Consider the following 12681-nt stretch of genomic DNA (forward strand, 5'->3'; position numbering starts at 1 on the left):
GTTTCAACCTTTGAGGATCCGGAGATGCATCATCTCAACGGCAGAGATGACAGAATGGCTGCTGCATTCTCAGATGCAGCAGCCATCTGCTTTCTGCTGAGGAGAGAGGTATAGGTGAGCCTGTGTGCAAGGGCTCACCTTAGAACAGAGATTGTCAGTGTTTGACAGCTTCTCAAAGTTGTCAAACGCTGACAATTCATCTGTCAAAATGTTTTCGACAGATGAAGCATCATACGCTGATGTCATCTGCCACCGACTTTCCCTTAATTAGCCGGTAAGCCCGCAGGGTGGGCTTAACAAGGCCAATCAAGGGAAAATAGCATGGGTTTGTCAGACGTCGCTGGGGGCGGGACTGAAACCCGGAAACCAGAAGTCCTGCCTCCAGCACATCTCCATTCAGAAAATCCAGCCCATTGAGCCTAACTTTTCCACTCTGGTCTGATCTGGACCATCAGCAATGATTTCAGATCGAAAGCGCAGACACCTACTGGTGGTAGTTTCAAACATTAAAATATATGGTCAATCCAGAGGAGAGATTTAATTTTCTGATGCTAAGACTTTCACTGGTGATCAGAATATATGGCCCTATATTGTTTTAGTTACTAAAATGTTATATAAAATAAAGTCAGGCCTATAGCACTAAAGTTCAAATCTGATTGTTCAGAATTGCTGGCAATATTTTAAGGTATTTGGGAAGATAAGAATATAACTTGAACTGTGTAAAAATGTATAATTCCTCAAAGTAAGAATAAGTTTACAGGACATAAAAAGGTCATTAGGCCCGCTGTACATGTGTCAACACTTTGTGAATCCCACTGCCTGCTTTTTCTTCAAACCTTTATCTACATTCCCCCTTAAAAGATGTTGTGGTCTCTGGTGATTCATAGATGTTTTTTGTTCTGAAAGGTAATGTGTTCCTCACCTTCAAACAAGAGCTCGAAGATGCTTACAAAGAGTACTGTTACAACTATGAGAACACCCTGCTACTTGAATCCATTTATAAGAAGAATGAAAATACTTGGAAAGAAATTGCAGAAACTCTAAATGCAGTAGGGTAAGAATCTTGCACAAGCATATTTATCTTATATTTGTGAGGCTTTAATTCTTTAAATGTGCAGACATGTGGTAACATTTTAAATATTAAAACAAGTCATTTTTTTTATTGTGTCAAATCATATACATTGGGGCAATAGGAGCAAAGCTCTGATATTGCACGGGGATCACTCCACTAGCCTAAGTGTGGCGGAACGAAACTCCCAGCCCTCATCCAGCTGACAATGAAGCTACAGACTCTCCCCGTATTCAGAGGATGGGGTCAATTGCATGACCAGAATGGGTCCATCGTGGCTGCAAGGGCACTGCAGTGGCTGCTACCCCGATCATTTCACGGATGTCGAGCCAGCACCCCGACATCCTGGGGAAGCAGTGGCTGACAGCGACCCGCGGTTTTAGCGTGGAGACGGGAGGCGTAATCCTGGTCTTCCTGGCTCCACAATAAGGTGAGTAAAAAACTTTAAACTCACTTTTGGCCTCCAGTGGTTCCTTTAAGGACTGCTGGTTTGGCTGAAGAAACTGACCGCAGCATGCAAACAAATTTCACAAAGGGGCCTGAAACGGGTGTGAAGTCCCCGATTTGCACGAGCAATGGGCCCAGTGCCAGTTTCAGGCAGGCGCATTGGACAACTACAGGCCGCCCTAACCATTATGACACACTTCTGGCACGGAATGAGCGCGCACACGCTTCGCTCCATAACCGGCCCGCCAGTGCCTGAAAAACACACTGAAAAATGGATGCTGTGCAATCAAATTTCTAGGCCATGGTGACAAAATTTGTGGATGATACCAAATTAGTTGGGCAGGGGGGAGCGTGGGGTGGCATATCTATTATTGTGGAAGAGTGTACCAAAAATACAGGAAGACATAAATATCCTCGTAGAGTAGGTGGCTAAATGGCAAATTTATATCTCAATATAGTGAAGTGTGAGGTGGTTCATTTTGGTAGGAGGCCTCTTATTCCTTGGATTGTAAGAAACTAAGTGGGGTAGAGGAGCAAAGCGATCTGGGAATACAGGTACATAAATGGTTAAAATTAGCGACACAAGTTGATAAAGCCATAAAGAGTGCAAAGTACTGTGGTTCATTTCTAGAGGAACAGAATATAAAAGCAGGGAGGTAATGTTACAGTTATATAGAACCTTGATTAGTTCACACTTGGACTAGTGTGGGCAGATCTGGTCTCTATACTACAAAAAGGATATTGAAGCACTAGAGAAATTGCAGATAAAATTTACAAGGATATTACTAGAATTGTGGGATGCAACTATCAGGAAAGATTCAGCAGGCTGGGGCTCTTTTCTTTGGAAAAGAGAAGACTAAGAGGAGATCTGATTGGGGTCTTTAAAATTATGAAAGGCTTTGATAGGGTTGATGTGGAGAAACTGTTTACACTTATGTGAGAGACCAGAACAAGGGGGCATAAAGAAAAGCTAGCCACTAACGGATCAAATAAAGGATTTAAGAGGAATTTCTTTAAACAGAGTACAGGAATGTGGAATAAAAACAGAAAATGCTGGAGTTACTCAGCAGGTCATGCAGCATCTGTGGAGAGAGAACAGAGTTAACGTTTCAGGTCGGTGACCTTTCGTCAGAATTTTAAAAAGTTAGAGACAAAACAGTTTTTAAGCAAGTACAGAGGCAGGGAAAGGGGGGAGGGGAGGAAAGAACAAAGGGAAGGTCTGTGATAGGGTGGAAGGCAGGAGAGATTAAATGACAAAAGGGATGATGGTGCAAAGCAAAAGGAGATGGTAATGGGACAAGTAAAGGATCAAAAGATGGGTCTAGAAGAGGTTTAAATGGGAATAACAGAATCATCAACAGCTGCCGTCCGAAAAAATGGGGGCAGAGGTTATGGTCTGTGTGATGAAATATATGCCTTCATCAGCCCATGTGTTTTACCTGCTTGTATTGTGTGAACCGCCCCCTATTGTTCCTATTGTGTGTATTGGCTACGCCCCTGTCTTTTGCCATATAAAGGTCTCAAGAGCTGTATGAGTCATTCCTACCAGACGAACCCGATGTGGGAAGATCTGCAATGCTGCAATGTTCTTAGTGATTAAAAGCCTTCAGTTGAATCCTTGTCTTTGAGTTATTGATGGCATATCAGTCTGAAATTGTTAAACTCAGTGTTGAGTCCAGAAGGCTGTAAAGTGCCTAATCGAAAGATGAGGTGCTGTTCCTCGCGCTTACGCTGAGCTTCATTGGAGCATTGTAGGAGGCCAAGGTCAGAGTGGGAGTGGGGCAGATAATTAAAGTGACAGGCAGCTGGAAGCTCAGGGTCATGCTTGTGGACTGAACGGAGAATGTGGAACTTGCTGCCACGTGGAGTGGTTGAAGCAAAGAGCATTGGTGCAATTAAGAGGAAGTTTGATGCATACATGAGGGAGAGGGAATAGAGTGATATGGGCACAAGGTGGGAAGAAGTAACTAGAATGAGAGGAGGCTTGTGTGTAGTATAAACACCGGCATAGACCAGTGTTTAAAATGATAAAGGGATTCGATACAGAGAAACTATATTTTCTGCTGAGGGAATCCAGAGCAATAGGGCTTAATGTTAAAATTAGAGCTAAACCATTTAGGAATGAAATCAGGAAGCACTTCTTCAACACAAAGGATGGTGGAAATCTAAAACTCACTGCCCCAAAAGGCTGTTGAGGCTAGATCAATTACCATTTTAAAGGCTGAGATCACAGGATATTTTTGTTAGGTAAGGGTATCAAGGGATATGGAACAAAGGCAGGTAAATGGGGTTGAGGTACAGATCAGCCATGATCGAACTGAGTGGCGGAACAGGCTCGAGGGGCTGAATGGCCTACTCCTGTTCCTATGCTTTGCTCAATGACCTGTTTCTGTGCTGCAGATCCTCTCTGCAGATTTAATTCTCTGTAATTTAGTACAATTGCACACTGTGGCCACTGGGTGGCTCTTAGGAGCAACTTTTTCAGCTCTGTTACCCAGCTCCACCGTCGTCTTCTTTTACCTGACTTTTGTGCTTTTACTTATTACACTCTGCTGATTCCTTTTTCATTTCCAATATTTTTTCCCGCTTACTAATGCCCCCGAGCACCCATTTCCTTTTTCTCCTCTGGGCTTCCAGCCACTCTTCCCTTTTCTGCATATAATTACTTTGATACAGATGGACACATTAGGGGAAAAATTTGTTTGCTTTGCGCCTCCTGTTAGCGCCTAAGAGGGCGCTAACAGGGCGGAAAACAACTAGCACCCGGGGATGGCGCCGCCAATGCCTCTCGCGAAATTCAGCGGGAGGTTAGCGGTGGTGGTAACCAGTAGCGCCCCATGGCGCTGCCCCGCCGGCAATGACGTCATCGCAGTGCGCAGCGACCCACTCGCGCCCCGGCCGCAATCTTCGGGAGCGCCCCCTGACTTACCGCCAGACGCTGTGTTCTTCGGGGTCAGGGGGCCCTATCTGCGGCCAGGGAGGCGCTATTTCAAGGCGAGGTGTGGGGTGGCCATTTTGTTTGCTGGCCGCCTACCAGCACCTGCCTCAGCTCCCGTCCCCGGCCTCCTAACTCGCCCCCCCGCCCCCCTGCTCCATGAGCCCGGCTCTTCTCTTGAGTGCTGGGCTCTTTTGCCGGCACTCCCAATCCCCGGGGGCCCAGCTGGGCCCCGGGTCGCACTGTGCAAGGTCCCTCCCCTTTAAGAAGGGGAGGAAAGCCTGCAATACCGTGGCACATAGCACCGCGATATTCCCTCGCAGCGCCCCAAGTGGGAGGCGGGGCGCTTCCAGTAGCGACCCGCTTCCCTCTTGGGGCGCTACCACTCAATTTCCGTCGCGGGGGCGCTAATTTCTCTGAGGCGCCAAAATTAAAGGGCGCTAAAAGCCCAAAGGGGGCGCTACTCAATTTTTAGCCCATTAAACCTTATCCTGTTAATTAAACTTAATCTCTGTACTGCTGGCCAAAAAATATAACAGGCAGTCTGAAAATTATTTAGAAAACATCGTTATTCGATAGGATGTTGACATCATTTATAAAATACTTTTAGCTGCAAAGTAATTTGTTTGAATGGGATGGTAAATTTCACGTGTTTCTGTCTTATCCTGCAATGAGGTCAGAGAATTAATAGGCTTTTCCAAGTCCTGCTCCTTCCTTATTTATTTTTGTACCTTGTATACACTTGTTTGCTATCCATTTATTATGATCAATAACTTCAAATCTTAATCACTGTCTTCAAGTAGTTTGCCATTTAGCAAACCAAAAAGACTGTCTACCCGCATCACTACATAACTCTAATCAAAATCTTTTGAGCTTTTACCAGGAATTAGAGACCTCCATCTCCAGGAGTCTTTGGATACAAACAGTGAACTGTGCTGAAAAAGCTAAACAGAGCCCCCATTTATAGAACAATTAATTTCTCCCTTCTTGAAAATGGATTTAGTAACTAATTTTTTTAATTTCAGCATGTTCAAAAGATAATAGAACTTCAGTACTCCAGCTGATATTCTTCTTCTTCTTGGGCAGTCCCTCAGAACTGAGGATGACTTGCTTCCACATTAAAAATGAGTTCTCAGGTGACTGATGAGTCCAATGTGGGACCTACAGTCTCTGTCACAGGTGGGGCAGATGGTGGTTGAAAGGGCGAGTGGGTGGGGTGCTTGGGTTGACATGCGCTCCTTGCGCTGCCTGCGCTTGGCTTCTGCTTGCTCCTGGTGAAGAGACTCGAGGTGTTCGGCGCCTTCCCGGATGCTTCTCCTCCACTTTTTGTGGTCTTGGGCCAAGGATTCCCAGGTGTCAGTGGGGATGTTGCACTTTTTCACAGAGGCTTTGAGGGTGTCCTTGAAGCATTTCCTCTGCCCACCTGGGGCTCTCTTGCCGTGTCGGAGCTCCGAGTAGAGCGTTTGTTTTGGGAGTCTCGTATCGGGCATGCGGACGATGTGACGCGTCCATCGGGACTGATCGAGCGTGATCAAAGCTTCGATGCTGGGGATGTTGGCCTGAGCGAGAACACAGACATTGGTGCGCCTATCCTGCCAATGGAATTGCAGGATCTTGCGGAGGCAGCATCGGTGGTACCTCGCCAGTGCTTTGAGGTGCCTGCTGTACATGGTCCATGTCTCTGAGGCATACAGCAGGGCAGGTATCACTGCTGCTCTGTAGACCATGAGCTTACTGCTGAGTTTGAGGTCCTGGTCTTCAAACACCCTCTTCCTCAGGCGACCGAAGGCTGCACTGGCACACTGGAGGTGGTGTTCAACTTCGTCATCGACATCTGCCCTTGTTGACAGTAGGCTCCCGAGGTATGAAAAGTGGTCCACGTTGTCCAAGGCCTTGTCGTGGATTTTGATAATCGGGCAGTACTGTGTGGTGGGGGCAAGTTGGTGGAGGACCTTTGTCTTACGGATGTTTAGTCTAAGGCCCATGCTCTCGTACACTTCGTTGATGATGGTTTGGAATTCGATCTCCGAGTGAATGCAGATGCAAGCGTTGTCTGCATACTGTAATTCGACGACAGAGGACGGGACGCCAAAAAGACTGTCTACCCTCATCACTACATAACTCTAATCAAAATCTTTGAGCTTTTACCAGGAATTAGAGACCTCCACCTCCAGGAGTCTTTGGATACAAACAGTGAACTGTGTTGAAAAGGCTAAACAGAGCCTCCATTTATAGAACAATTAATTTCTCCCTTCTTGAAAATGGATTTTGTAACTAAAATGTTTTATTACAGCATGTTCAAAAGATAATAGAACTGCAGTACTCCAGCTGATATTAGTAAGTAGTGCTCCACACATACCTTTCCCAATTAACCAACATTAGATACATTAATCAGCAAAAAAGTGCTGTGTTAATCACAGAAGTTAACTGTGATTAATTGACAGCCCTAATATTTAACATTAAAACTTAAAAAGAAAGCTTTACTATAAATAATGAATTAGTATTTTAATATGTTACTAAAAAAGTTAAAATCCGACAATGCCAATTGAAATGGCAAGTGAAGGATAACATGCAGCTACTGCAATGATACCACATGTAAATGAATAGATCCAACCAATAAGGAGATGGATGCTGACAAAATATCAGTAGAAGTGGAAAAGATAGAAACAATGGAAGGGGTGAAAATTGATAGACAGGTTGTAATAGAAAGGCTGGGTATGCTTAGAGTGGACAAGTCACCTGGTACAGATGGCTTACATCCTAGGTTGCTAAGGGAATTGGGGGAGGAGATCGTGGAAGGACTTGCCATAACTTTCCAATCTTCCCTAGATGCGGGGGAGGTGCCTGAAGATTGGAAAGTGGCAAATGTGACACCATTGTTCAAGAAAGGGTGTAAGGACAATCCTAGTAACTACAGGCCGGTCAGTTTAACATCAGTGGTGAGTAAAGTTTTAGAAACAATAATCAAGGAAAAAAACTAATGGGCATTTAGAGAGGTTTAAGCTAATTAAGGAGAGCCAACAGGGATTTGTAAAAGGCAGATCGTGTTTGACTAATCTAATTGAATTTTTTGATGAAGTAACAGAGAGGATTGATGAAGGGAATGCAATGGATGTTGTCTACATGGGTTTTTGTAAGGCGTTTGACAAAGTACCACATAAAAGGCTGGTTAACAAAATTGAGGTTCATGGAATAGGTGGGTCAGTGGCAGCTTGGATAAGGAATTGGCTTAAGGACAGAAAACAGCAAGTTGTGGTAAATGGCTGTTTTTCAGACTGGAGGATGGTAGACAGTGGTGTTCCCCAAGGGTCAGTGCTGGGGCCACTGCTTTTTTAATACACATATATATATAAATGACTTGGATATTGGAATACAGAATAAAATTTCTGGCCCAGAAATTCGGGTCGGGGACTTCCCGCGGGTGCAAGCCCCCGAACTGCACTTTCCTTGCATGCCAGCCGTTGAGCTGTAGGGCCCCGTGGAATTCCGATCTGGGGCCTGGTCCAGCTGCCGGCGCGCAGTGCTTGCGTATCCCAGGGGCGCAGTTAGTTCGATGCGTCCCCTGGGATCATGTGGGCAATGGGCAGCCAATCGGAGCAGGGAATGCTCCATTCATAAGTCTTGACAGGAAGTGCTGTCAAGACTTAGAAATACTACGGCCCCAAAACAGCACTAAACCTTCAAATACATTTTTTAAAAACATCACATTTTTTAAATAAACTATAAATTACATTAAATAACTATTTTAAACAATTTACATTTTTGAAACAAATAATTTTATATTCTAACGGGGCTAAAAATAAACTTACCTTGCTTTAAAGTATTTAAAAATAATAAACCTGTGGAAAAAATGTTTTAATTTTAATTAATTCACCACTTACCTTGTAAAAAGCAGGCCTCATGCCTGCTTTTTACATTTCTAAATCCTGCAGGCTTACCCTCGCGTGAAAACCTGTTAAAAAAAAAAAAAAAAAAAACGAAGTTCGATGCGCACGCGCAGCCTCCCCTGCGCACGCGTTCGACCTCTGAACTTCTTCGTTCAGAGGAATGGAAGTGCCGGTTTCCCGCGCATGCGCAGTGCATGCAGGAAACCGGCACTTCCATCGGGCCCACAGGTGAGTACTGTGATAAAAATAATAACTTCCGGGAAGTTATGTCATCACTTCCTGTGAACTGTGAACTATGAACTATGAACTGTGTACATACCTCACTTCCTGTCATGTCACTTCCTGTTGGACTGGTATAAATACTGGTCTGTTCAGTATTGTAAGAGGCTTCTACCAGAGGCATGGTAAAGACCTCTCTTGTATATAGTGTGTTTATAAGTTACTTAAAGCTTACTTTAAAGTTACTTGATGGTAAGTCTCCTTTTTCTTACATCAATTTAAGTAACTTAGTATTTACACTGACAAATACTAGACCTTCAGACAAACTCGGAAGTTAAGGATCCAGGGAACCACCCATCATGGAGAAAATCCTTAGACCTATTCGTCTGGACTTGGACCCGAATACACCAGCAGCTGGCAGGGTATGGAAGCATTGGTATCGTACTTTTGAGAATTTTCTGGATGAATGTAAAGTGGATGCTCCTGCTAAATTGAAGATACTTGTCAATTATGTGACCCCAAAAGTGTTCGAATATGTTGATGAATGGGATAATTACGAAGAGGTGATTCGGGCACTTAAGAAACTGTATGCGAAGACCCCAAATGAGGTCTATGCTAGACATCTACTGGCCACAGCCCGACAAGGGCCAGGGGAATCAATTGACGAATTCCTGCAAGAACTTCGCAGGCTCAGTGTAGATTGTAACTTTCAGGCAGCCTCAGCTGAGCTGTACCGCCAAGAAATGATTCGTGATGCTTTCATCTGCGGGATTGCCTCTCCATTTATACGCCAGCGTCTACTAGAAAGTAAAACACTTGAGCTACAAAAAGCTTTTGACCTAGCTTGTTCACTGGATTTGGCAAAGAGAAATGCAGACCTCTATCAGCTGCCCAGATCTCGATCTGCTGCTGTAGCTGCAACCAGACAATTCAAGCGGTCTCAGGTGAACCCTATCATGGGGGAATCTAATTCTGATAATTCTGATGAAGAAGAGGAGGACGACCCCACTTTAGCAGCCTCTTGGCAATCTAGGAAGGAATGCTTCTTTTGTGGAGATGCTTTTCACCCTAGGAAAACCTGCCCTGCTCTCAATGCAATCTGCAGTTATTGCGGGAAAAAAGGACACTTTGCTAAAGTTTGCCTATCAAGGGCCTCTACGAGGGCCAATCCAGCTAAGGCCTACCGAACTGCCCCAATTAGGGCCTATCAAGATGCTCCAGCTAGGACCTATCAAGCTTCCTCTCGAGCTCTCTCCCGAAGAAGCACACCGAGAGTTTTAGCCACTCTCTGTGCAACGACACCAATTACAGCTGCTTGCCCACAGAACCTGTCTCAAGCAGCCACAAAAATTTCAATTAAAGGGCATACCTGAGATGCCTTAATTGACTCAGGAAGTACTGATAGTTTCATTAAGGAACAGATTGTTGCGAAATTGAAACTACATGTCTTCCCATCGGACCAGGCAATTGCGATGGCCCAGTCATCACTTAATACCAGAATCTCCGGCTTTTGTGTTGTTGATATGACACTTCATGGTCGTATGTATCCCTCCACCCGACTTTCAGTGCTCAAGGACTTATGTAGTGATCTCCTCTTAGGGCTGGACTTCCAAAAACAGCATAAGAAACTCACCATTGAGTTTGGTGGATCCAAACCCGGACTTACTATTTCTAATATACCGTCTAAATTACCATTTTGTGCATTGTCAGCAGCTTCACTTGATGAACCCTCATTATTTGCCAGTATTCCGCCTCAATGCCAACCGATAATAACGAAATCGCGGCGCTTTAATCAGGAAGACCAATCTTTTATTGCGGCTGAAATCTCTCGACTTCTAGCAGAGGATATCATTGAACCATGTTCGTCGCCCTGGCGGGCTCAAGTCGTCATTGTCAAGAACCCTCTAAAACCTCACAAACGGCGACTATGCATCGATTATTCGCAAACCATCAATCAATATACCGACTTGGACGCCTACCCATTGCCACGCATTGATGATATGGTTAATAAACTGGCCGAATACAAAGTGTTCTCAACTTACGATTTAAAAAATGCCTATCATCAGTTACCCTTGAAGGTCTCAGATAAGCAGTACACAGCCTTTGAGGCTAATGGACGGCTGTACCAATTTCGTCGCCTCCCATTTGGGGTTACTAATGGAGTGGCTGTCTTTCAACGGGCAATGGATGGCCTGGTTAAGCAGGAAAACCTAAGGGACACTTTTCCCTATCTTGATAACATTACCATTGCAGGTCACGATCAACAGGAACACAACTCCAACCTCCAAAAATTTCGGGATGCCCTCCATCACCGTAATTTGACCCTGAATGAATCCAAATCTGTTGAGTCGCAACCGACCATCAACATCCTTGGCTACTGCGTAGGCAATGGTATCATTAAGCCAGACCCAGAAAGACTTCGCCCGCTCCAAGAGCTCCCGTCACCTAAGAATCCGGCTTCTTTACGTCGGGCTCTCGGTCTGTTTGCATACTACGCTAAATGGATTCCTCATTTTTCGGACAAAATCCAACCCTTGCTGCATGCTAGATCATTTCCACTGGGAACAGCGGCTGTTGCAGCCTTTAACCTTCTCAAAAAACAGTTGGAGAAAGCGGCTCTTCACTCCATTGATGAGAATCTCCCTTTCGTGGTTGAATGTGATGCCTCGGAGGTGGCAATCTCGGCTACTCTGAATCAGGAAGGTCGTCCTGTAGCATTTATGTCCAGGACCTTACAAGGTGCCGAGCTACATTATCCTCCGGTTGAGAAAGAAGCCACAGCCATCATAGAGGCAGTACGGAAGTGGAACCATTTTCTAGCTCGCCAGCACTTTACATTGATCACGGACCAACGATCAGTCGCCTTCATGCTCGATAATCGAAAACGAACCAAAATTAAGAATAATAAAATACAACTTTGGAGGATGGAACTGGCCTCTTTTGGTTATACCATTCTCTATCGGCCTGGCAAGGAGAATGTGGCCCCGGACACCCTCACACGGGCATTCTGCTCCACTATGTCATCCTCCACTCTCATGGATGTCCACAATGGTTTGTGTCATCCTGGCGTTACGCGCATGCTACATTTCGTACGATCACGGAATCTCCCTTTTTCCACTGGAGATGTAAAGAAAATATGCTCAGAATGCCGGCTTTGTGCGGAATTAAAACCTCAGTTCTTCCGCCCCTCAGATGGTATACTCATACATGCAACCCAACCGATGCAACGACTTAGCATCGATTTTAAGGGCCCAGTGCCCTCTTCAACTCGGAACACATATTTGCTCACCATGATCGACGAATATTCACGCTTTCCGTTTGCCTTCCCCTGCTCCAATATGCTGGCGTCCACAGTAATCTGCTGCCTTGAGCAGGTATTTTCTCTCTGTGGCATGCCGGCTTATATTCACTCAGATCGGGGTCCATCCTTTATGTCAAGGGAACTCAAGGACTACCTCTCAGAACGGGGAATTGCTACAAGCAAAACAACACCATACCATCCCATCGGAAATGGGCAGGTAGAGAGGTATAACGGTATCATCTGGAATTCCGTACGTCTCGCTTTAAGATCTCGGGGCCTACCAGACCAGCAATGGGAAACAGTGCTTCCGGATGCATTGCACTCTATACGGTCCCTGCTTTCTACAGCCACAAATACTACACCTCATGAGCGGTTCTTTGGATTCCAGCGTCGCTCATCTCATGGGACATCACTCCCGTCATGGCTAACTACTCCTGGACCTGTATTACTCCGAAGATACGTTCGGACGTCTAAAAATGACCCTCTTGTAGATGAGGTCGAACTAACCGATGCCAACCCCACCTATGCAAACATACGATATTCCGACGGCCGAGAATCTACCGTATCATTACGGGATCTGGCTCCCTGCCCACCAGGACCTAGTGGGACATCGGGTGATGGCATTTCACCAGGAAACTCTTGGGACCTATCGGGTACCCCTCTCCAGGATCCTGATCGGACACCAACTAGCTTGGTGCCGGTAGAACCCCGTGCTCAAGGTTGCGACCCTCCCAGTACCGCGCATGAAAGTACTGATCCGCCACAGACCAGCTCTGCACCTCCCTCTGAACAGAGGCAGTCTGACTTTGAACCTATTGGGGCT

The 12681-nt window shown here is 45.4% G+C and overlaps 1 protein-coding gene across 3 annotated transcripts in view; it reads left to right on the forward strand.

Moving 5' to 3' along the window:
* Positions 1 to 12681, forward strand: part of arhgef37 (Rho guanine nucleotide exchange factor (GEF) 37) — a 183953-nt gene that overhangs the window by 100910 nt on the left and 70362 nt on the right. For all 3 annotated transcript variants that reach the window (XM_085995305.1, XM_085995304.1, XM_085995306.1), the window contains exon 4: positions 907 to 1054. In XM_085995305.1, the coding sequence (XP_085851431.1) occupies positions 907 to 1054 (148 nt within the window). The remainder of the gene's footprint in view (positions 1 to 906; positions 1055 to 12681) is intronic.

The sequence above is a fragment of the Somniosus microcephalus genome, chromosome 8, assembly GCF_052327205.1.
Source record: "Somniosus microcephalus isolate GS21.2 chromosome 8, FLI_Smic_1.0, whole genome shotgun sequence".
Classification (NCBI taxonomy): domain Eukaryota; kingdom Metazoa; phylum Chordata; class Chondrichthyes; order Squaliformes; family Somniosidae; genus Somniosus; species Somniosus microcephalus.